General features: G+C 32.0%; 1 protein-coding gene across 1 annotated transcript in view; it reads right to left on the reverse strand.

Annotated features, from left to right (window-relative positions):
- Positions 1-1124: 1124 nt before the first annotated feature.
- The window catches only part of LOC127854705 (uncharacterized), a 58784-nt gene continuing 33943 nt past the window's right edge, over positions 1125-25965 (reverse strand). The window contains exons 4-5 of the mRNA XM_052389763.1: positions 2050-2757; positions 1125-1920 (exon numbers count right to left, since the gene is read on the reverse strand). Of these exons, the coding sequence (XP_052245723.1) occupies positions 1125-1920; positions 2050-2757 (1504 nt within the window). The remainder of the gene's footprint in view (positions 1921-2049; positions 2758-25965) is intronic.

Raw genomic sequence — 25965 nt, forward strand, 5'->3', positions numbered from 1 at the left:
TAATGTAGTGCTATAAATTAGGATTTAATACTGCATTTTATATTTAAATACGATTTTATCAGTGAAATATTTTGTTTAAGTTTTTGACATAAATACTAATAAATTGCAGTGCTTGTTTTTAATGTCAAAATCATTTTATAATTGCATACACTTTTATATGAAAAAAAAACATGTCTTGTAAGAAAACATGTACACCTTGATATGTTTGAGTCTGAACTGATACGTAAAATACATTCGAAAATACATATCTGGTTCAGACACTAAATACATATCTGGTTCAGACACTAAATACATATCTGGTTCAGACACTAAATACATATCTGGTTCAGACACTAAATACATATCTGGTTCAGACACTAAATACATATCTGGTTCAGACACTTAGATATTAAATAAACAAATGCATTTATTCTTTCAGAATACTAAGTCACAGGGACTATGTATGCAAGCGCTTGATTGAACTATAAGCATAAGGCATATTTACAGACTCTTGAGTCTGTTTCCTGGGTCGAACCTGTTCTTGCTGTCTTTCAGTGACAATGCTGAAAATTCTGCAAGCGTCAAAAACCAACCGTGTAACATTCTGATCTGTAGACTTTCAACATATTCACTATACTGACAAAACCTGTATTATACAACAATGTATTACAAGTCAATATTAAATAGTTTTATTTTTCTTTTGTAACAAGTAATAATCAAGATGTGGTTATTGTTTTATTTGCCTTAGTAATTTGATTAATTATCAGTTAAGATCAGATGTTGACAATCTTTTGATTCTCAACCTTGATTTCTTTTCAAAATAGTTAATCTGGGTTAAAATTGAACACTGTTTTATCTCCTAATGCTTTCATACTCAGTTACTTTAGTGATGCATCAGTTCAGAAGATGCAGTATTAATTATTTTCATTAATACAGCATTCTCAGATATTAACGAGTATAACAGTCGAACTTAAGCAAGTTTAACAGACATAGCGAAACACAACTAATTACACAATTTGTTTGGAATTATAATCATGCGGTTTTGCTTAGTTGTTGGAGAATATGTTTTTAAATGTGATATTTTTGTTATTGCCTCATCGGTATTCTTTTCTTTTGAATGACACTTATTTAACAAATGATAAAGATTACAACTCTTTACATGTTGACATAAATGGTGCATTATAACTAAGTGGATAATCTGTCCACTTGATACTAAGTGGATAATCTGCCCACTTGATACTAAGTGGATAATCTGTCCACTTAATACTAAGTGGATAATCTGCACACTTGATACTAAGTGGATAATCTGTCCACTTGATACTAAGTGGATAATCTGCCCACTTGATACCAAGTGCATAATATGCCGACTTGATACTAAGTGGATAATCTGCCCACTTGATACCAAGTGGATAATATGCCGACTTGATACTAAGTGGATAATCTGTCCACTTGATACTAAGTGGATAATCTGCCCTCTTGATACTAAGTGGATAATCTGCCCACTTGATACTAAGTGGATAATCTGCCCACTTGATACTAAGTGGATAATCTGTCCACTTAATACTAAGTGGATAATATGCCCACTTGATACTAAGTGGATAATCTGCCCACTTGATACTAAGTGGATAATATGCCCACTTGATACTAAGTGGATAATCTGCCCTCTTGATACTAAGTGGATAATCTGCCCACTTGATACTAAGTGGATAATCTGCCCACTTGATACTAAGTGGATAATCTGCCCACTTGATACTAAGTGGATAATCTGCCCACTTGATACTAAGTGGATAATATGCCCACTTGATACTAAGTGGATAATCTGCCCTCTTGATACTAAGTGGATAATCTCCCCTTTTGATACTAAGTGGATAATCTGCCCACTTGATACTAAGTAGATAATCTGCCCACTTGATACTAATTGGATAATCTGCCCACTTGATACTAAGTGGATAATATGCCCACTTGATACTAAGTGGATAATCTGCCCTCTTGATACTAAGTGGATAATCTGCCCACCTGATACTTAGTGGATAATCTGTCCACTTGATACTAAGTGCATAATCTGCCTACTTGATACTAAGTGGATAATCTGTCCACTTGATACTAAGTGCATAATCTGCACACTTGATACTAAGTGGAAAATCTGTCCACTTGATACTAAGTAGATAATCTGTCCACTTGATACTAAGTGCATAATCTGCACACTTGATACTAAGTGGAAAGTCTGTCCACTTGATACTAAGTGGATAATCTGTCCACTTGATACTAAGTAGATAATCTGCCGACTTGATACTAAGTGGATAATCTGCACACTTGATACTAAGTAGATAATCTGCCCACTTGATACTAAGTGGATAATCTGCCCACTTGATACTTAGTGGATAATCTGCCCACTTGATACTAAGTGGATAATCTGCCCACTTGATACTAAGTGGATAATCTGCCCACTTGATACTAAGTGGATAATCTGCACACTTGATACTAAGTGGATAATCTGCCCACTTGATACTAAGTGGATAATCTGCCCACTTGATACTAAGTGGATAATCTGCCCACTTGATACTAAGTGGATAATCTGCCCACTTGATACTAAGTGGATAATCTGTCCACTTAATACTAAGTGGATAATCTGCCCACTTGATACTAAGTGGATAATCTGCCCACTTGATACTAAGTGGATAATCTGTCCACTTGATACTAAGTGGATAATCTGCACACTTAATACTAAGTGGATAATCTGCCCACTTAATACTAAGTGGATAATCTGCCCACTTAATACTAAGTGGATAATATGCCTACTTTATACTAAATGGATAATCTTCCCACTTAATATTAAGTGGATAATCTTCCCTCTTGACATAATTTTTTTACGAAGGCAGACCAAGCATTTTATATGAAGACAAAAGTACACTATTCAATTGGAAATGTTCAGATTTGTATACAAAATATTTTATGTAAAACACCGTATTTTAATTGAAGATTGATGTCCAATGATTTTGGTTTATATCAGCTGCACATGTTGTCTCACTGAAAACCACATGCTTTCTATACTTTTGCAGCTGAAATATATATTGGAATTGATACAAAGTAAATGAGGATTAATTGAAATTTAATGAAAATGGGTTTATTTGAACATCTGTCTTTACACAACATTGTTACATAATTTTGAAACTCAAAAGCTCATTTAAAACAGCCTGGTTTTGTAAGATAGTTGTTTGATTTCATTTTATGAGGTAAATTTGAGGTTTTTATGTTGATATGATGAGCAATAAAACTCAGTTTCTGTCTGCTATTTGGAAAACCTCCTGAGCAAAGTTCTTATAGTTATTTCATATAATGAGCTCTCTTGAATTAAGATAGAGCAAGATCAAAGTTGTGGACTTTAAGCGTCTGTTTTACGAATTTTAAAGCCAGAGTTCTTTTTTTAAACGTAAAAAACAATGATTTAAAGTAAAAAAAAGTGAAGCATTCTGACAATACGTGTGTGTATTTACTTGAAAGTTAACCTTACATTTATAATAAAAATAAGCAAACACAAACCAACAAAATCTGATGCCCATCAGTGCACTTTGTATATGAAGAGTGTTTTTAACTCAAAGAAATTAAATGAATACAAACCAGTTGGGAGGATCTTGAATTGTTAACTTAAAAAACATGTCTTCAATGATAGGAAAGGGTTGTGTCGCATGTGTATTCACTTATAATAATTGGCATCAATTTTGTATGCTTATCTATAATATTTTTATTTTTTTTCAGTGTCTTATTTTGAATGGCTGCAAAGTTTGCCTTAAGGTTAATGCACTAATAAGTCAATACAAATGTTCTTCATGTTTCAAATATTGCAAGCCATAAAACCAAATCTAATATGACAACAAATATAATTTACAAAAATGTCTTCAGACATTGTCTTAGTATTGAACCATATTGGAAATGTGTAGTTATTAAGTTTGGAAATTTGGTGATGGACATTGTCTGGCTCTTATGTTTAGATATTGTGATCAAAGATCATTGAAACGAACATCTATAATATACAGTTAACTCTGCGTAGGATGCTTATCTTTTTTTTTAATCCATGGGTTACAGGAACCTTTACACAATTTTGTAAAACTTCACAAGAAGAATAGTCTTAACAAAATCAATGACATACTTTTTTGTATATTTTATTAAAGAATACTTTGGGTCAGAACGGTTTTATCATCATATTTTATATTTATTAAGTTGATGATACATGTATCATTAATTAATTTCTATGTTGTAATTCATGACAACAGTTTGATAATAGTCTGCATGCATGGTGGATATATCTCTTAACCCTTTCCCACTCAGAGGCAAAGAGAAAATTGCTATGGGAAAACAACATAAAACCAGAACAGCCTGCGAGTTACTCGCAGTCTGTTCAGGTTGTATGCTGTTTGCTTCTCATCAGTATCTAAGGGTTGGAAATGAAGCCTTTAAAACTTGAATCTAGTAAGAAAGGTATTTAATTAAATATAACTTTCTAAGAGACTACTAACATGTCAAAATACATATCTAAGTGGGAAAGGGTTAAATATACATTCGTCAAAATCATTATATTCGTTGGGATGACATTTCGTAGTTTTTATAATATAAATGGCTTTTTCGTGGACATGTAAATTTGTGCATGTCTGATTTTGGTAAGAAATGAAAGATTTGCGTTTGTCTTTTTCCTACGAGTATGTGTTACATTAATGGATGGGTCAACCCACAAAATCAATGAAAAGAAATGCTCCACATATTATAATGATTTTACAATATCTCTTGAGTAAGATTGATCATGTAAAAAAATAACACAAGAAAACAAGTGAGTCCCTTACAGAAATGAAAAGGTTGCCACTATGTAGCCGCAATGTTGCGGCTACAAAGCCGCTACCTGTTTTTGTAGCCGCAACTACTAGCCAGAAAGTAGCCAATAGTAGCTGCTAGCGGCTACCGTGTGGCAATCTTATGGCTAAAATTTAAGTAGCCGCTTGCGTATTTACATAAATGAGTCATATCAAATATAAAGGACTGAATTTTCTCAAGTGAGTCATATAAAATATAAATGGCTGAATTTTCTAACGTGAGTCATTTAAAATATAAAGGACAGAAATTTCTCAAGTGAATCAAGTAAAATATAAAGCACATAATTTTCTCAAGTGAGTCATACAAAAATAGAAAGGACACACTTTTCTAAAGTGAGTCATTTAAAATATAAAGGGCAGAATTTCCACAAGTGAGTCATTTAAAATATAAAGGGCAGAATTTCCACCGGTGATTCATATAAAATATAAAGGACAGAATTTTCTAAAGTGAGTCATATAAAATAAAAAGGACAGAATTTTCTAAAGTGCGTCAGGTAAATATAAAGGGCAGAATTTTCTAAAATGAGTCATATAAAATAAAAAGGACATAATGTTTTAAAGTGAGTCATGTAAACTATAAAGGGCAGAATTTTATAAAGTGAGTCATGTAAAACATATAGGGCAGAATTTTCTAAAGTGAGTAAAACATAATAGCCAGAATTTTCTAAAGTGAGTCATGTAAAATCTAAGGGGCAGAATTTTCTCAAGTTAATCATGTAAAATATAAAGGGCAGAATTTTCTAAAATGAGTCATGTAAAACATAAAATTGTTCCCCCTTTTAACAGGGCCAGCACTCACTGTGAACAAATGATACAAAAATAAGCGGAAATAATTGTTAACACATGCTCACTCTACACAATGGAATTTTATGAAAAATGCCATTCATAATCAGTTGTACCTGCCGAGTGCTGTGTAACCTGGCAGGAGGTCACACACAACACTTTTATGATATTGTTATTAGGTGCTGTTTCTACGAATTGGTGTGAATTGCTTTTCAGATGCAGAACCAAATTGACATAATTCAATGCTTTGGGTTTCTTTTCCAGCATTGACCAGAACCGAAGCAATTTCTGTCTCTTTTATGTCTAGAAATGCTAGGGAATCTGCGGGGATGTTTACCCAAAGTATTTTGGGAGAAGATCCGTGTGTGTTCCCGGGCTCGCCAATGGGGTGTTTGCCTGAGTAAGAGTGTGGGTTAGTGTTTGCTGTGAGAGGCGATATTAAGTCCGATAAATATTTACTAACAAGGCTGAATTGACAGTAATAGCTCTTGGCATTCCCAAAGGTACCATTTAAGTGACTTGTTGTTTGTGAAACGGCAAACGGAATAAAGTTTTTCAAAAGCAAAGCATTCTTGAGATGAAAACGCATTTGTTTTTCAATCAAATGATATGATTCGGTAATCTTAATCAGAGAACACAAATCAGATGTTTAAGCATAATTCACAGATGTTGTGCCTTTTTAAGTTATTGAATGTATTCATTTCCCAAGGGTTTAATTAAAATTCATTAAATTTCATTTTTCAAATCCTTAGTTTCAAATGAATCAAATATTTACAGTTTGTAGACGCAAGCAAATTAACAATTCTATGAAAAAAAATTGTATTGTGTTCTTCCACATTTCTTCTAGGTATTCAGTTGCGAACAATGACAAATATTTCAAATAAGGACAAAGAGTTGAAATAATGACAAAGAGTTGAAATAAAGAGGACAAGTTCAAAAAATGACGAAGACTTCAAATAAGTACAAAGAGTTCCAATAAGGACAAACAGTTTAAAAAAATAAGTATAAAGAGTTTAAATAGGGACAAAGAGTTCAAATAAGGACAAAGATTTCAAATAAGTACAACTAGTTATTTCAACAATCATTTCTGGGAAATTTTTAGCCTATTTGATACAGAATTTTAATTGCAAACTTGTTCTTTGTAAACTATTATATAATGTTTTAAGTGTTCTTATTGAGATGATATGATGCCGTTTTACTTTACAGTACGATTACTAGGATCATATCATGGCCTTGCATTGCAGAAGTGTTTATACTAGGATCAAATCATGGTATTGGATACTAATGATAGGATTAAATCATAATTGAATATGCAGCTATGCAAAATGGAATAACGTCTGCTTGTATGAATTCCATTATGAGTTGTCTGCTCTCAACTGTTCCTGCCAATTATCCAATTGGACTGTTTTGGTATTTGAAACATTTCATAATGCAAATTCTGACAATTATTAATAACACCAAATAACACCGAATACTCTGAGCACATGTTTTGAACATTTTCAGTCTGCACTCACACTATGTCAAGTCAAGATGCAGGTTCAATGAGCTGCTTAAAACATCTTCAAATACCAAAATTCCCCAGGGATAAACAGGTTAGCTCCCATGGACCTCAGCCTAGATGTAACTTCAGCCCACGCATGGTAAATCATTCTGACAGAATCATAAATCCTCAGCAGATTTATGTTCTTATCTAAAACATTTTAATTCCTGCTAAAAGAGCAGTGGATCATTTACATAAATGTATAGCCTGTAATTGATTTGTACCTGATGGTTTCCAAGTGCAACTAATACGCTACAAGACATACGATTAAAGTTGACTGGTTTACAAGTTTTAAATTGGCTTTGCCACGTTCTTGGAAATTTAAGAAGTTTGAATGCATTTCATGAATATCCTTCAGTGCCTGCTTTGTATGCCCCGGGTAGGGTGGCATATAGCAGTCCCACTGTCCGTCCGTCTGTCGGTCCGTCTGTCTGTCCGTCACAATTTTGCGTTTAGGTTTCGAAATATGCTCATTACTTCTATGTCCCTTCAGATGTAACCTTCATATTTGGTATGCATGTGTATAGGGACAATGCCTTGCCATACGCACACACATTTTGACCCCTTTGACCTTGACCTTGAACTTAGGGTCCGCGTTTAGGTTTCGAAATCTGCGTTTAGGTTTCAAAAAGCATTTTTTGGGGGCATATACATATTGTCTTCCGATGGAGACAGCTCTTGTTTTCAACTTATATAATTAACAACATATAGGCCTTTTAATATAATTTAACTATATTATAATAGAACCATAAAAGTCTTGCAAGATTCACACAATCGTCATAGGGGCTTTAAAAAACTGTGGGTTTATATTGTCTTTTCTTTATGTGAAAAACAACAAAAGGACCATAATTCTAAACATGTTGCAGCTATTATTCCTTTCTCTCCATCATCTACACACTATAGGTCAATTAACTGGGAAAATTTGAGCAAGAATCCATCAAATAGTAACAGAGGAGTTAACAACACAAAACTTTGGGAATTAGCAATTAAATCAAACAATTTCATTTCATTTGTTTCAGAACTTTATACATACCACATTAATTTCGGTCATTAAATAATATTATTATCTCAATGTATGTATGATTGTTAAGAAATGTGTTTTGACTGTGATGAGACCCATTTCAGTTCAGACTTAATTTAACTTAAAACCTTGGCTTGCTAATTCATTGTGACATAATCTTAAATTCATTCTTTTTTAATTCCTTCACTTATTTTTAGTGAATAACGTACATTATTTTAAAGTGTGTACTTGATTTGTTCTTGAGGGCTAAGTGTGAAGTCACTTATTTGCTACAAGACAGATATTTAAGTTGACTGGTTAACAGGTTTTTAATTGGCTTTGCCACTTTCTGTGAAATTTAAGAAGTTTGAATACTGAGTGCAGAAAAAAACTTTCAGTGCAGTCTTCTTTTCAAGTATAATTAACAACATATTGGCTAAGTCATACGATGTAATAGCTGATAACTCGTCTACTTATCTCAAATTATATTAAAATTAAATGTATGTTCTATGAAATTCCGAAGCATTAATATTATGGCATTATTTTACTCAATTGAACTTAGCTGATACGATATTGAATTTCAAAATTGCAACTTCTGAGCCATTTGCAAGATATCTGCTTTTTCGAAGTTATCATATTTAATATTAGTCACTATAAACAATATGTGTATTATTATTGAAAAAATTAAAAGTGTGAGTTGGTTTACTGGCTGAAGTGATTATGACTCAAATAATGTTTAAATTCGCAAAAACAACAACATCCCAGTGGGCATCCAACGTTGCTGCAACGTTGTATTTAGGTTGCATTCGAACGTTGCAGTCTGGTTGTACCAATGGTGTGTATGAAAGTTTTCCCGTCGTTTTTTCCAAACGTTTCTGCGACCTTTTTCCCCAACGTTGCTGCAACGTTTTTTTCACAACGTTGTATTTAGGTCGCATTAAAACGCAGTATTTTTAAATTTTATTTTTTTTAAATAATATTAAAAGTTAAAAAAAATATTTACTGCCAACCCCTCTTTCGATTAGTATCGGCAGTTATGGACATTTTCAAGTTCGTTTCTTAGAAATAACCATTATTTGATGTCTATAGAGGAGTTAATGAAACGCTCCCCGAGTGGGAATCGGGGTTGCAACTCCAACTCCCGATCGCTAGGTGGACACCTCATCCACTACACCACGGTGACAATTGAAAGTTTCAGACAAAAATGTTGACTATTTATTTTTTGCTGAAACTTTGAAACTAGATTCTACCATTTTAATGCATAACACAACTTAAACAAAATATTTTATCCGGCGATTTTGAGTTAAAGTTCATCTTTAGCATCTTTAAATTTAAGCAACTGATATGTAAAATTAAAAAAAAATGAATGTCTAAAATTTACAAGAAATCATATTTTCATTGATGCTATGCATGAACTGTATTATTATAAAGTACGATTCCTACTCGGGGAGCGTTTTATTACCTCCTCTTTAGACACCAAGTACTGGTTCTTTCTAGGAAACGGACTTGACAGTGTGCATATCTACCGATAATACTCAAAAGAGCGGTTGGCAGTAAATAGCTTTTTTTATTTTATTTTATTTTTATATTATTGAAAAAAAGAATTTAAAAATACTACGTTTGAATGCAACCTTAATACAACGTTGCAGCAACGTTTGGAAAAAAACGTCGGGAAAACTTTCATACAAACCATTGTGACAACCAAACTGCAACGTTTGAATGCAACCTAAATACAACGTTGCAGCAACGTTCGGAAAAAAACGTCGGGAAAACTTTCATATACACCATTGTGACAACCAAACTGCAACGTTTGAATGGAACCCAAATACACATTGGAGCAACGTTTTGAAAAAACGTCGGGAAAACTTTCATATACACCATTGTGACAACCAAACTGCAACGTTTGAATGCAACCTAAATACAACGTTGCAGCAACGTTTGGAAAAAAAACGTCGGGAAAACTTTCATATACACCATTGTGACAACCAAACTGCAACGTTTGAATGCAGCCTAAATACAACTTTGCAACAACGTTTGGGTGGCCACTGGGTTTTAAAGTGCACAATTACCTATGAGCAACGTTGTTGCAACGTCCTTTTCAAACGTTCGACCGACGTTAGTGGTTACTAATGTCGCAACCAGAATTCAACGTTTCTGAAACGTCCTTGCAACGTTATGATGAAACGTCCTGGTAACGTTTTGTATGCAACGTTATGGCAAAGTTCAGTAATGTTTGCCGACGTTGCGACCTAATTATAACGTTTCCGCAACGTTCGCACAACGTTTGATGCCCACTGGGATGATCAGACAAACTAGGAAACAAACAACCAATAAATGAATATTTTAAAACCTCCTTCATATGACTCCCTCATAGGAAGACATCGTTGTAACATGCATGATACCAATCAACTAACCATGCAGCATTCCCTAAGAACAAATTGAAGTCATACAAAAGTGCATTGCTCATGTGCAGCTAGCATCCAAAGCATCCAAAGCATGACATTCTTGGACATTTTGTTTCCTTTCGTTTCAACAAAGCTTCATAATTAGTGTAATGCTATTTTTCCCAAGGACGTTTTGACATGGAAATTATCTACACTGTAATATATATAATTTATAATTAATATTGAAACCTGACATTGTATACACACAGCTGTCATTAAAACACTTCCCTGAATGTATATTTAGAAAAATACAAAATTAATATGCATGACAATAAAAAACGATGCATAAAATGCATTCGGATAACATATATTGTATGCACATTTGGATCATTGATGAAGTCATTAAATGCAGCATTCTGACATTCTCATTGAAAAGTACAATGTATACACCTTGTGCTGATCTATAAATATTGTTATTATTGCCGCTTAACAAATATATTGCAGTATATAAACATTGGAATGTTTATTGTTTATAATATTTTTTCGATGTTAAAAAATTGAAGTGCAACTTCTTGATGTTTTGAAATTGATTTATTCTTCAAACTGCGAATATTGCATTGATTTTACTTAAAGATATATGATCATAATTGTTTTCAGTTAGACATAATGTGAACTCGGATACTTATTAGTGCATTGAATCGTTTCTAGACCATTTAAAACAGAAGCTCAGTGCAAATTTAATGTAGCATGTATTGCAAATATTGGGTTTTGCAACTTTTTTTCAGTGAATCCAGTGTTTACTATCAGTTTGTGTGTAATAATTATGTACATGTATTTTTTGTATTATGCATTGAACTTAAATTAAATAAAAATTAAATAAATCGTACAAACACGTCACTGTTTATTTAAATTAACTGTTTATTAAATTTTTTTGTTTTTTTTTGCATTGAACTTAACAAAATATTCTGTTACACTGAACAATGTTTGCTTTGCAGCATAACAAAATCCTACTTTGCTGATATTAGTTGACTATAGTTTAACTGCATGTAGTTAATAACAATGAGCTGTAAGCATTTTAATACCACATGTAACTTTGGATAGTGATTTTATCAGTGAAATATTTGTTAAGGTTGTAGATAACATATACATATATAAACTATATGCTTTTTATAATGATGTTATATATTATTTTGGTTATAAGTTAATTTTAACGCCAAATAGTATGCAACACTTTGACGTTGTTGCAATTGACATCATGTGATTGTAACGTCATTTCCTTCTTTACCCTATTACAAATGTTTTACTGCTTACGAAGGTATTTGACTGAAACGTTGAGTAAATAGATATTGAAAAACAATGAAGTCCTTTCTCCCTTTTCTATAATGTTTAAGTTGTACAAATATAATAACACTAATAAATTTATGTAGTTGTTTTCAAATGAAACATTTCATAATTGCCAATACTCGTATTTGCAAAAATTACATGTCATTGAAGAATATAATTTATAACTTCATGAAAATTAAAATTTTATTATCTTAATAACATGTCTGGTTAGAAATGTTACAATTGAAAAAATATAAAAGAATTTTCATGTTTTTATTTCAGAAAACCCAGTCTCTAGGACTTTGTAAACAAGCTCTTGATTGCATATTAAGCCTAAGTCTTATTGACTCATTCTTAAGTATGTTTCCTTGGTAGAACCAGTACTTGCTGTTGTTCAGTGGAGAGCCATAGTAATAATTATACCAGCAATCATTATCACCTGATGGCTAGACCCAGCATCATACTCGCTATTCAGACCAAATATCTATAATATTGTAACATCAATGTTTAATATTCAAGTCTTGGGCCCGTATTCACCAACCGATTCTTAGACTTAAGAATAAAGAATAGACTTGGAACCAAGAAAATGTGTTCAGTGTTTGAATATATACAGGCCTCCACTGGTGATTATGTCATTAACAAAATGTTCTATATGAAGAAAAATATAGATAGAGATGTTTACTGCAGAGTTTGACTCACAATTAAAGAAATTCTTGAATATTCTAATTTAAAGAATTTTCTTTATTCTTAGACTTAAGTCTAAGAATTGTTTGGTGAATACGGGCCCTGATGTACTTTTATGATGATGTGACTGACTTTATAGTTTTTGCTTTGATGCATTAATAATTAGAAGTAAAGATCAGTTGCTGACAATCTGTTTATTCACAACTTTGATGTGCAAAAGCAATTAATTTCTATTTACAATAGTTAATCTGGTTTAAAATTGGAGACTGTTTCATCTCCTAATGCTTGCATACTCTGATAAGATAGTTATGCACTAGTACAAAAGATGCAGTATTAATTATTTTCATTAAGACCGCATTCTCAGATATTAACGAGTGTAACAGACACAGGGAAACAGAACTTATTACAAAATGTGTGTGGAATTATAATTGTGAGGTCTTGAAGCTTAATTGTGGGAGAATGTTTTTGAACGTGATATTTTGTAAATTGCCTCATTGGTTCTCTTTATTAGTGGAAAACACTTGATTTACAAATGATATAAATTACAACTTTAAGCATGTTGACATGATTGTGCACAATTATAAGCAGATAATTTGCCCACGTGACATGATTTGTTTTAAGAAACGTAAACCAAGATATTGTGTCATGTTATATATGTAGTTAAAAGTTAACTATTCAATAGAAATTTTTCAGAATTTTTTTCAATATATTTAATATATTATTTCAGAATTGTATTCTATACATTTGATATATTATTTCAGAATTGTATTCCATATATTAAATATTATTTCAGAATTGTATTAAATATATTTTATATATTATTTCAGAATTGTAATTCATATATTTTATAACACCTTTTAATTGAAGATTTTCTTGTCCAGATGAGTTTGGTTTGCATCACAGGCACATGTTGTCTCACAGAAAACCAAATGTTCTATATACATTTGCAGCTGAAACATATTAGAATTAATTCAAAGTAAATGAGGATAGATTGTTATTTAATGAATATGAGTTCATTTGAACATCTAATTTATTGACACAACATTGTTACATAATTTCGAAAACTTAAATTCTCATTTAAAACAGGCTGGTTTTCAAAGATAGTTGTTTGATTTTATTTAAATTATACGGGTGAATTTGACGTTTTTATGTTGATATGCTGAGTAATAAAACCCAGTCTCTGTTATTTGGAAAAACTTCAGTGCAAAGTTTATATGCCCGGTTATTTCTTAAAAAGATAAATCTTAAATGATGTAAGAGCAAGATCAAAGTTTGTGTATCTTAAGGATTTCTGGAATTAATTTAAAAGCCTGATGTCTTTTAAGAAAATGTACAAATATAATTATGTTTTTACCTTAAACAGGCCTTACATTTTATAGAAATGAATAGAAAAACAACGCAAACTGATGCAAAGTGTCTTTTGTATATATAGCATGTTTTCAAATCATACGTATATGATGCAAACAATGTGAAAGGAATCTCATTTATCAAATTATTTTATAAAATTGCTTCTTGATATCTTTAATTTGTCATTTCAACAACAGCTATTAGAAATTTAAATTTTGTTTTGATAATTGGGAACTAAAGTTTTACTCTTAAACACTATTGTTTTTTGACAAACATAGGAACAGTAATCAACAAAATGCCATTCAGGAATTTTTTACAGACCAGTTAAACTTAATTTGTGTAAATATGTGTACAGATTTTGGTCCTGTATATATTTCAAGTGCTGCCCTTACAGACATGAAATTCAGGTCGAACCTCAAAGACCTCGTGAAGAGGCCGGTAGGACCTGTAAATAAACTCTGATTTTAAAAAAAATACAGACATGAAAAGGTTGCCGCTATGTACCCGCTACAAAGCCGCTACCTCTTTTTGTAGCCGCAACTACTAGCCAGAAAATAGCCAATAGTAGCCGCTAGCGGCTACCGTGTGGCAATCTTATGGCTATTAGTAGCCGCTAGCGGCTCTTATAGCCACTAGCAGCTCATAGTAGCAGCTAGCGTCTCATAGTAGCCAGAAGATTGCCAGAACATATTCTTGTATAAAAAAGTGCAATTATGAGCCAGATGGTAGCCACAACCAATACTATAATATTAATCTTGAAAACACAAACGGCTTATAGCCACTAGTGGCTCTTAGTAGCCAGAAGGTAGCCAGAACATTTTCTTTGTCAATAGAATGTCACTTGTGAGCCAGAAGGTAGCCACAATTGTAGAATGACATCATATTGTGTATGATGTCATGACATCACTGGTGATGTCATCAGACAAAAATTCAAAATGGCTGAAGAATCTGACAAACAAAAAGAAGTTACTGGGGAAGAGTTAAAGTCATTGTAAGTAAGTTGTGGTGATAAATACAGTTTCAATTGGTGTATAATAATGAAAAAGTATGGTTTTTGAAATAAAAACCTGCACTATTTAAATATTAAATTTGATTGTTCATACCCCAAAAAGGACTCAATAACTTTTACAATCAAAATATTTTGTGAAATGAACATATGAGCCACAATCCACTTGGATTGTTGCTCTTTAGATGGTCTACTTCTAAGATTGTTCTAATTGTTTGGGCTCTCTCAATATGAAGATCACTTAATTGAGCAAATTAATCAATATTTTGAAAATGTTTTAATGTTCATCTCTGTATAAGAATGTTGTTCTTTAATAAAATAAGTTAAATTAAAATGAATGATATTTGTTGTTATTAACTAGAGTAAATAATACAATTTTCTCTTAGTAGAAAATGCATTGCTTTGCAAATTATAATATGGTATTGTAGGTTCATATATGTTCGTGGCTGTCAAGGATTGCAATCATCAGTCAGTACTTGGTAGAATACAAAGGTCAGGTCTATACCTAAATAACCCCAAGGGAAAATTGTGAGGAATTGTGCATCTGCTTTGAAGTGTATATATCATGCAAATTGTAAATTGTTATGCCCCCCTTCGAAGAAGAGGGGGTATATTGTTTTGCTGGATGTCTGTCGATAGACCAGTTCATTGGCCTTGGACATTAGATGGCCCCTATTGAAATTGGGTCACTAGGTCAAAGATCAAGGTCACTTAAACAATAGACCATAGCCAAAACTAGTAGTGGCAACATAGCCCGAACAAATTGCGAGAGCAAAGCCAAAACTAGTAGCGGCAACATAGCCGCAACTAGTAGCGGCAACAGAGCCGCAACTAGTAGCGGCAACATAGCCGCAACTAGTAGCGGCAACCGAGCCGCAACTAGTAGCCAGAGCAGAGTCAGAACTATCAGCGGCAACATAGCCAGAACTAGTAGCGGCAACCGAGCCGCAACTAGTAGCCAGAAAGCTCATTTGCATACGAAATACTACCGAGCAGCTACAAAGCGGCTACAAAGCGGCAACTAGTAGCAGCAACTGAGCCGCAACATTACAGCAACTTAGCCGCTAATAGTTGCCGCAGGGCCTAAATTTTCGTAAGGGTGCATTTGAGTAAAAAATGCCTTTAATTTTTTGCTATAAGTTTATTGAGAAAATTGCATTTACTGGCATGAGCAAATTATAGACATAGTTTTCAACAAACTTGTAACATATATTCTGTCAAAGGTGCTGTTGTTCATGTCTACGCAGACTGTTTGGTGTCAATATATTGTTTTCATTTTAAGAAACAATAATCATTTGGGATACACATTTGTCTTGGGTGCATAGATTGAATAGTGATTTGTTTTTGTCAGTAAACATTGTGATTTTCGTAACCTTACGACAGTTATGCTCTTAATGATGGGAATGGGATGTGTTTTCATTCTTTTCACTTAATAGGCTTTTTTTCTGTTCGTCTATAAACAACTTTCATTTCAGTGTCTTATTTTGTGGTTTATTTGTTTGCCTAAAGGTTGAGGCACTGTAAAGTCAGAAAAATGTTCTTCAGACAGTTAATCAAATATTGCAAACCATAAACTCAAATCTAATATAGCTTAAAAAAATATACAAAAATATTTCCAGACGTTGTCTTAGAATTGGAAGTGTATAGTTATTTAATTTGGAAATTAGGCGAAAGATGTTGTCTGGCTTTATGTTTGGATATTATGATCTAAGATTCTTTAAATGAAAATCTATTATAATGCACTTAACTCTGCATACAATGTACGTTTTTGTTATTTCGGTAATAATACATGGGCAGTAACCTTTAACAAAAAGTATTCAAATTCCTCTGTCACAAAAAACATAAATAACAGCAATTGTGTGTGCGCGTGGGCGTGTGTGTGTGTGTGTGTGTAATTTGTTTAAGAATTAATAGATTTGCATCAGCAAAGTTTTATCATCATATTTTAAAATTATAAAGTTAATAGTTAACATATAAGTAATTAATGTCTATGTTGTCATCCATGACAACATTTTGAAAAGTGTCTGTTTGTGTAGTGAATGTGTTTTTTAAATGTGTATTATTAATAGTAAGATTCATCATGATTACAAAAACAATATAAGAAAACAAGTGAGTCGTATTAAGTATTAAGGAAAGAATTCCCAGTAAAAAAATACGGGGATATCATCTAGTGAGTTGTCAAAATTGACAGATCGGTAATGTTACCATTCCCTTTGTTTGTTTTCTACGCAAACATGTCTAGCTTGCTGTTTAATATTCAGAACAAAATATTGATGCGCAGAGTGGTATTCATCATTCATTATTATGGCATATACATTATATATTTATATATTTTTGCCAAACTTTTTATTCAAAATCTGCAGTCTTTGGTGGTTTTGTTTTATGAAAATTACTTCGTGGGCTATTTTTTAGCAGGTATTTTTTTCTGATTTCCTTTTTTCGTTTTGGGATTGAAGTTACTTCAAAGGGGACACAATTATTTCCCCTTGTATGTCCCAGGTCCGGCATGCACTCTGTCCAAATTATAACACAAAAGAAACGGAAATAACTTTTTAAACATACTCCCTTTACAGGATAACATGCTAGGAAAAAAATCTGTTCATAAGCAGTTGTACCTGCCAAGTGCAGTGTAACCTTGCATGAGGTCACACACAACACTTCCGTGATATTGTTATTAGGTGCTGTTTCCACGAATCAGTGGCTAAATGCATTGCAGACGCAATACCTAATTCACAGTATTCAACGCTTAATGTTTCATTTTCTAGCAGTGACCAGAACAGAAGCAATTTCTGTCTCTTTTAAGTCTACAAATGTAAGCCAATCTGGGGGAATGTTTAGCCGAAGTCTTTAGAGAGACGAACGCTGTTTTCCCATGCTTGATAATGGGGCTTTTGCCTGGGTAAATGTTGGTTAGTGTTTGCTCTGAGAGGCGATATTAAGTCCGACAAATATTTACTAACAAGGCTGAATTGACAGTCATAGCTCCTGGCGTTCCCAAAGGTAGCTTTTAAGTGACTTGTTTGTGGAACGGCATACGGAATAAAGTTGTTCAGAAGCAAAGCATTCAAGAGATGAAAGCATTTTAGTTTACATCAACTATGTAATGGTTTCTTTAATCTAGATCATGTCTTTAAAATCAGATTTATCAGCAATACACATACGGTTTAACTTCATTATTTATTTTATTTGAAAAATGTCTTAATTTCATAAAAGGGAGCACACCAACAATTCTAGGAAAACAAATTGTATATGTTTTTTTGCTAGAGTATATATGAGCATTCCTTTTACAAATAAGGCCAAATGAGGATAAATGTGGACAAAGAGTTCAAATATGGACAAAGAGTTCAAATATGGACAAAGAGTTCAAAAAAGGAGAAATGACGTCATTATACCAGCGAAATTCTCCGGTTAAACTCTTTTGCAATGTTAATAAACGGCGAAAATGCATAAAATAAAAAGAAAATGTGTTGTATTCGGTGGAATGTCGATTTTAATTTACTCGTGATCATAGAAAATATACATACAATTATTTATGATAATCTAAAAATAGAAAAATGAGTTCCGAAAATGTGTTATTTGCACCGGTGAAAATAACAATTTGTGTATTTTCACTGCTGTTATTTTACTGCAGAAATGTCATTTTTATCATTAGGTATAAACGAAGGTATGATAGGTCTTGCATTTTGAAAGTATTGTTATTGCACTAACAATTTTCTTTTTAGCAAAATAATAAGTTGCATTTAAAAGTGCACTTCCTAGGATCATATCATGGTTATGAATTGCAGAAGCCTTCAATACCGGATTACACATTAAGCAATGTAGGCAACTACCTATGGGTCCCCACGTCTTTAAGGGGCCAGATGAGACCGTTAGGACATACTTTTTTACTTACTTACATAGCCTAATCTAATGACTAGTTTTTTAAAAGTCTTAATCTAATCTTGATCATGTCCTATTTGCATTACGGTATTAAAACGACAGTTTATGCCTATTGAAAGGACATTTTTTTGTTTTGCCAGCCTTGGCAATGGTAGGCTAATTTAAACGAACGAAATCCACTTGGCACTGATGTTCTAGTAGGATTAGGTCAACTAGGGGCCTGGGGCTTGGGCCCGAAAAGTTTTAATGCCTATGGTCTTCCAAGGTGCTATAATCTGGCACTGGTCATGCATAGGCCAAGTGTTCTTACTTGGAACATATCATTGCCATGCATATGTTCATTAAAAGATCTTATCGTGATTTTGCATTAAACAACGTTTTTTCTTAGGAACATATCAATGTCTTAAATTGCCCAAGGTGATTAGTAGGAACATTTCATCATGGTATTACATTGTATAAGCGTTCTTTATAGAAACATATCATGGTATAGCATTTTACAATTATTCTTAATAGGAACATATCATTGTATTACATTGTACAAGTATTCTTATTAGAAACATATCGTTGTATTTCATTGTACAAGTGTTCTTTATAGGAACATATCATGGAATTACATTGTATAAGTGTTCTTTATAAGAAACAGTTCATGGTATTACATTGTACAAGTGTTCTGTGTAGGAACATTTAATGCAATAACATTGTACAAGTGATCTTAATAGGAACATATCATGGTATTACATCGTACAAGTGTTCTTTATAGAAACAGTTCATTGTATTACATTGTACAAGTGTTCTTTATAGGAGCATTTCATGGTATTACATTGTACAAGTGTTCTTTATATGAACCTATCTTGGTATTACATTGTATAAGTGTTCTTAATATGAATTTATCATGGTATTACATTGTACAAGTGTTCTTGATAAGGAACAATAATTATCATGGTATTACATTGTATTTATTAGTGTTCTTAAAAGGAACATATCATGGTATTACATTGTATAAGTGTTCTTTATATGAACATATCATGGTATTTTATTGTATACGTGTTCTTAATAGGAACATATCATGGTTATACATTGTATACGTGATCTTTATAAGAAACCGTTCTTTGTATTACATTGTACAAGTGTTCGTTTTAGGAACATTTCATACTATTACATTGTACAGGTGTTCTTAATATGAACATATCATGGTATAATATTGTATAAGTGTTCTTTATAGGAACACATCATGGTATTGCATTGTATAAGTGTTTTTTTATAGGAACATATCATTGTATTACATTGTACAAGTGTTCTTAATAGGAGCATACATGTAGCATGGTATGGAATTTTATAAATATTCTTAATAAGAAACATATCATGGTATTACATTGTATAAGTGTTCTTAATATGAATATATCATTGTATTACATTGTACAAGTGTCCTTTATAAAAAAAACATATCATGGTATTACATTGTATAAGTGTTCTTAATAGAAACATATAATGGTATTACATTGCCTAAGTGTCCTTTATAGGAACATATCATGGTACATGTATTATATTGTACAAGAATTCTTAATAGGAACATATCATGGTATTACATTGTATAAGTGTTCTTCATAGAAACATATGACGGTATTTCATTGTATACGTGTTCTTTATAGGAACATATCATGGTATTACATTGTACAAATGTTAATTAAAGGAAAATATCATGGTTTTACAATATATAAGTGTTCTTAATAGAAACATCATGGTATTACATTATATAAGTGTTCTTTATAGGTACATATCACGGTATTTCATTGTATAAGTGTTCCTTATAGGAACATATCATGGTATTACATTGTAAAAGTGTTCTTAATAGGAGCATATGATGGTATTACATTGTATAAGTGTACTTAATAGAAACATATCATGGTATGGATTTGTACGAATTCTTCTTAAGGGGAGCATATCATAGTATTGAATTGTACATGTGTTTGTACTCGGGTCTTATCAAGGTATTGCATATGATAATACACAAGATCATAATTGTAATTTTTATTGTATCGTAACAATTTTCTAACAATGATAATTATAATTAATCTTGCATTAAAACACGTCCTAGCCACCATGGCATTGATTATAAAGTTTTCTAGATTCATAACTGCTTTGCAAAATGGTTATTATACTCAAATGCACTCATGGTCATGTAAACACATTAACATATTTTACCAGGAGTCAAAAGGGTAATGACGTGACAAACAAAATGGTACTATCCATGCCAAGAATTTGGTTTTTCGCCGTGTTATAGCCTTTATTACTTGTGTTAATTGTTTAAATGCTGCACACTATCCAGCCATATTGGTAAGAAAGTGATAAGCGTTTATATCATAACAATATTTGCTCTTTAACTCGACTTTACTCGATGCGAAATTCCTTAGCGGGTCACAACATTAAACCTCCCACTAAGAAAATTCGCAGCAAAATTGTATTTTAGAATTCAATTATTAAAGTAATTTAGAATTGTAATAAATACAATAATATATCAGAAATGTACAATGTTACACAATTAAGATGCTTTGAGAAATATGCATATCACTTCACTTATCACTGACATAATTTTTAATCGTCCATTTTCATTGGACGTCGACATCTTGTTTGTCATGCGAATACCCCTCCTCTAGGAGTTTATCATGGAAAACATGTGCTCTTAGTCAGAATTAACTTTGCAGAAGAGTTCTAATTATGGTCATAACATATGTTTGCTTTGATAAAGTGTTATTTCTGTGATTGTCAGATACTCTTGCTTTGTAAATTAAAATATTTTTACTTAAATTATGGTATCGTATCATATATTCGCTTTGCAAATGTGGTTTTAAATGGCATTTTTATGTTTTTTTCTGATATAGAACCCTGAGGTTCTTCCGTCACTTTTTTTCAATGGAACCACATTGATTATTGTATTAATGTTGTAGACTTGAATACAGTATAGTCTGACCCTTTTTAGGAACAACACTAGTCATGCAATAAACAACAATGATAAATCATTTAATAAAACAACTTACCTATGGCAGTTGCGCTTCCTAAAATATGAAGCAATATTCCCATGGAAGGCTTCCACATATTTTCTCCAATTTGTAGTTACTAATGTTGATATTTGTTGTTATCAATGTATAAATCCCAATTTACCAGCTGCACGTTTTGTATGTTATTTTTGCAAAACACTTTGGAAACAACAAAAATATGTAGCTCATTTTTGTCTGTAAATATTTGCAGATTTTTTTTTATCCTAGTGCAAAATCATCATTTATTAATTTTAATTGAGTATTTCAATTTTCAAATCCACGAAATGGACTCTCCGTGATTCTGCTGAAATAATAGCACACTTTCTGGGATTCAATTATAAGTTTACTAATATTGAAGCCACTAAACATCATAATTAAAATGTCCAGTTGCAGAAGCAAATTAAGTTGTGCTTTTTGTTTATTCTCAGTTGTCTTCATCTGTCCAATTTAATCTGCACATTCTGATGCAAAATTTAAAAAACTTCATTTGCGTTCATTAATTAAGACCCTTAAATTAATGGCATTTTGCAGAGGAAAGTGAAGTGTTGTCTTAAAGTGAATAAATGTGAACGCATATTTCTTTGTAATCTGATTATTTGGTGTTAGCACTTCTAATGCTCATTTTTTAAGCGAAGATAAAATATAATGAAGTGAATGATACCAGATTGTGATGCAATTTTACTGAAATAAGAGCACATTCTAAATTAAAGATATGTTTAATTCATACAACATAATAAGACTTCTTATTCCAGGAAACCATGTGCTTTATAGAATATTTATTTGCAAGTCTGCGTTTTGCATGATTTATGCTCTTTTTGTGTACGGAAAAGCAATCCATTTATCCCAGGGGTAAGGGAACTGTTCTCACTCTAATTGTGTATCAACTGTCTATTTCTTCAGATGTTTTTGGTTAATAAACTTAGCTTTTTTGTGTGACAAAAACTGCTTGTTAGCAATCCCCAGGCAACTGATTTTATTTCACATTTTATGTAGACCACCAGGACATGTTGTGCAGCAGCTGCCGTCTAGCCCCAATTTTAACTGTGCAGCTATGCAACTTGTATGATGTGTGCTCTTTTTGTTAGCACTATTGCATATCACATTTAACAGAAATCTTACAAAATAATATCGGTATTTGAATGTAGGTGACTAGTCTTTCAAAATTGTCACTAACAAAATTAGTGAATCCTTCGTTTTTAATGTTGAATATGCTAAAAAGCAGTATTGTTGTTCATACAACTTCACATATTTTTAATAATCTTTAACTTAAAAGTTTATATTTTTACATTCACAGATTGCTTATCTTATTATTTACCCACGGAGTGTGAGGCTTTGAACTTGCTGTACCTCTGTATGTCCCAAATCTTGGGTTTCCTACTCCTCTGTAAGTATTGGGTTGATCTTGCTCAAATTTTCGCACTTGAATGACCTTAACGTGTAAATGATCAATATAAATGGTGCGATGAGTTTTGGCAGAAGTATGCCCCTTTTTCTGTCCCAAAGCGTGTGGGTTCAGTTCTCTTTAATTATTGGGTGGTTCTTGCTCTGACTTTAATATTTGAATACATTTTTGTGTAGATGATTGTGAAGAAAGGAATTTTGGATGTGATAAGTTTTGTCATAATTTAGCACTGTTTGAACGCAATGGAATATTTAATCCCAAAATGTTGTGTTTTAAACTCCTCTAACTACTGGACCCATTCTGCTCAACTTTCATAGCTGAATGAAACTAATGTGCAGATGATAGTTAAAAAAAGGAATTCGTCTCTGACCAGTTTTGACTGAATTATTGCCCATAGTCTTTGTCTCCAATGTAGAATATACAGTAAATTTGTCTTTGGCCAATCTTATTTTGTGGAGCATTTGTCACTCTCACACTTTTTTAGTTATTATTTGTATATACAAGTATAAACTAAAATTACTTGATGTATGCAAGTACTAGAAATTTTATTTTAAGAGCAACAAATCAGTTATTGAAATAAATGAATTCTTATCTTAATTGTCTAGATCACAACGTGAAAGTTTTTATCTTATAGATATCTGTTTCATGTAACAACCTTCTCTAAAAACACTACGTTTAAACAATAATAAGGTCTTATATATTTTTAATTATTTTAAATTCAAATTTACATTCAGCCACTGCATTTTTTTCTGATGTGTTCATCATTATATTAAACATTATCATTTAAGAGAAATAGCGCAATATATCAAGTGCAAATAATTAATTGCTAATTTCTTGCAGTATGCGACAATAAATAGTAGTAGTATTAATATTTCTTATTCACTATATTAACATTTTCCTTCATAAATTTGTTGTTGGATATATTCAATTTCTTCATTTTATTCTGTTTCAAATTAACAAAATAACTTTTAAGTTGAAATATAATAATTTCTGAATTTTTAAATTCACTTCTACAAGTGTATACTTACTATTGTCATTTCATTTATGATTACAACCTCTTTAAAAAATCTGAACTTATAAAATTAAGATGCTTTGAAAAATATGCAAAGCACTTCACTTATCACTCATATAATTTTCAAACATCCATTTGCAAACATTAGTGTATGTAAATAGTTCACATAGTAGAAGTTCTAGAAACTTTCCCAACCTATTGACATAAATGATGTTATTAAAAATATCAATGTATTACAAAAATCACTTCAAAGAACTCATTGTTAAAACTTTTGTTGCAATTTATATTTCACACCTTTTCATTTTGCCTCCGAAACTCTATTGACTTTATCGGCGCATACAACGAAGCTTTTTTCATACATCACATCACATGAGTTTATTCCAAGTTACCATGCCATATTGCTTTGGTAACAGTGTATTGTACACTGAAGTTGAATGAAGAAGCCCATTGGCAGGGCGATGTTACCAGCCGTTCAGATATCACAGAAACCGTTTCAAGCGTTGCTATTGGAAAGGAGAGAAATTATCCAATATAACTGATCGCAGGGGCTGTGATGCCTGGATAATTCAGTTGCAGAAGTTGATGTTTGTTTATAGAAATATTAGAGAGACGTTATCTATTTCTTGTGTACAATTCTACTGGAGATGCTGCAGTTGATTATAGTAATATAGGATTCATCTGTCAAACCTACTGCAATATTTTGTGTGTATGTTGCAAATGCTTTTACTTTTTTTAAAAAGAAAACCATGGATAAAATAGTTATTGAAGTCACTGCTATCTAAATAATTTCTTTGTAAAAACTGTTACTTTTTAAAGAAGTAAATAATGGTATGTTCACTTTTCTTTCAACAAGTCCATTATATAACTTGTAATAGTATTTTCTTATATAACTTTCGGATATAATTGTCAACAGAGTTTGTCAGAGTTTATGTACAACTACATCCGATATGTAACATTTGAAAAATAGATTGAATGATCATTCACCATCAATTTAATTGCTGATGATTTTAATTTATAAGAGAAATAAAATACACGACTTTTTCTACCACTTTAAAAATATGACATATACCTTTATAATTGGGAATATTAGCGTAAATTTACTTTGAATTGAGAAAAAATTGTATTGATTGATTTATAAATTTTGAGTAAATACTGATAAAATACCACATACAACACAATATTATAAACATTAAGATATTATTTAAAAGGGCATTACACCTCAAAACTCTCGATTTTTATTCTTAACAGCTCTATTTCCAAATATCTGAAAGTCAAACCATATTGGAAATGTTTAGACTTTATTGGTGAAAAAAATAACTTTTTGCTTTTTGACCAAACAAAGGCTAGTATATAAAAGAGACAAAAAAGCCCTTAAAGTATAGAATAATACTCTAATAATTGTACGGCAGATGCTGTTACATCTTGAAATGGAACAAGCGGTGAAATTTTCAATCCTGTCTCAATAATTAATTTATACAAGTTGTTTGCTTGACACGTTACCACTCTGACTCTACAATCGTATTGCAGCTGTTCTTACTTATTTTAAGAAGTGTCGATGTCTCAACAATGCCATTGCAGGAAAAGTAATTTATATAATAGTGGTTTATTTGTTTGGAAATATACTTGTGATGGTTTTTTCATCAATACCTAGCCTTATTGAGACGGTCAATTGTTTGATAACACACTAAGTCTTGTGTTGTTTTTGTCGTCAATAACTTGCCTTACAGAG

The sequence above is a fragment of the Dreissena polymorpha genome, chromosome 13, assembly GCF_020536995.1.
Source record: "Dreissena polymorpha isolate Duluth1 chromosome 13, UMN_Dpol_1.0, whole genome shotgun sequence".
NCBI classification, from domain to species: domain Eukaryota; kingdom Metazoa; phylum Mollusca; class Bivalvia; order Myida; family Dreissenidae; genus Dreissena; species Dreissena polymorpha.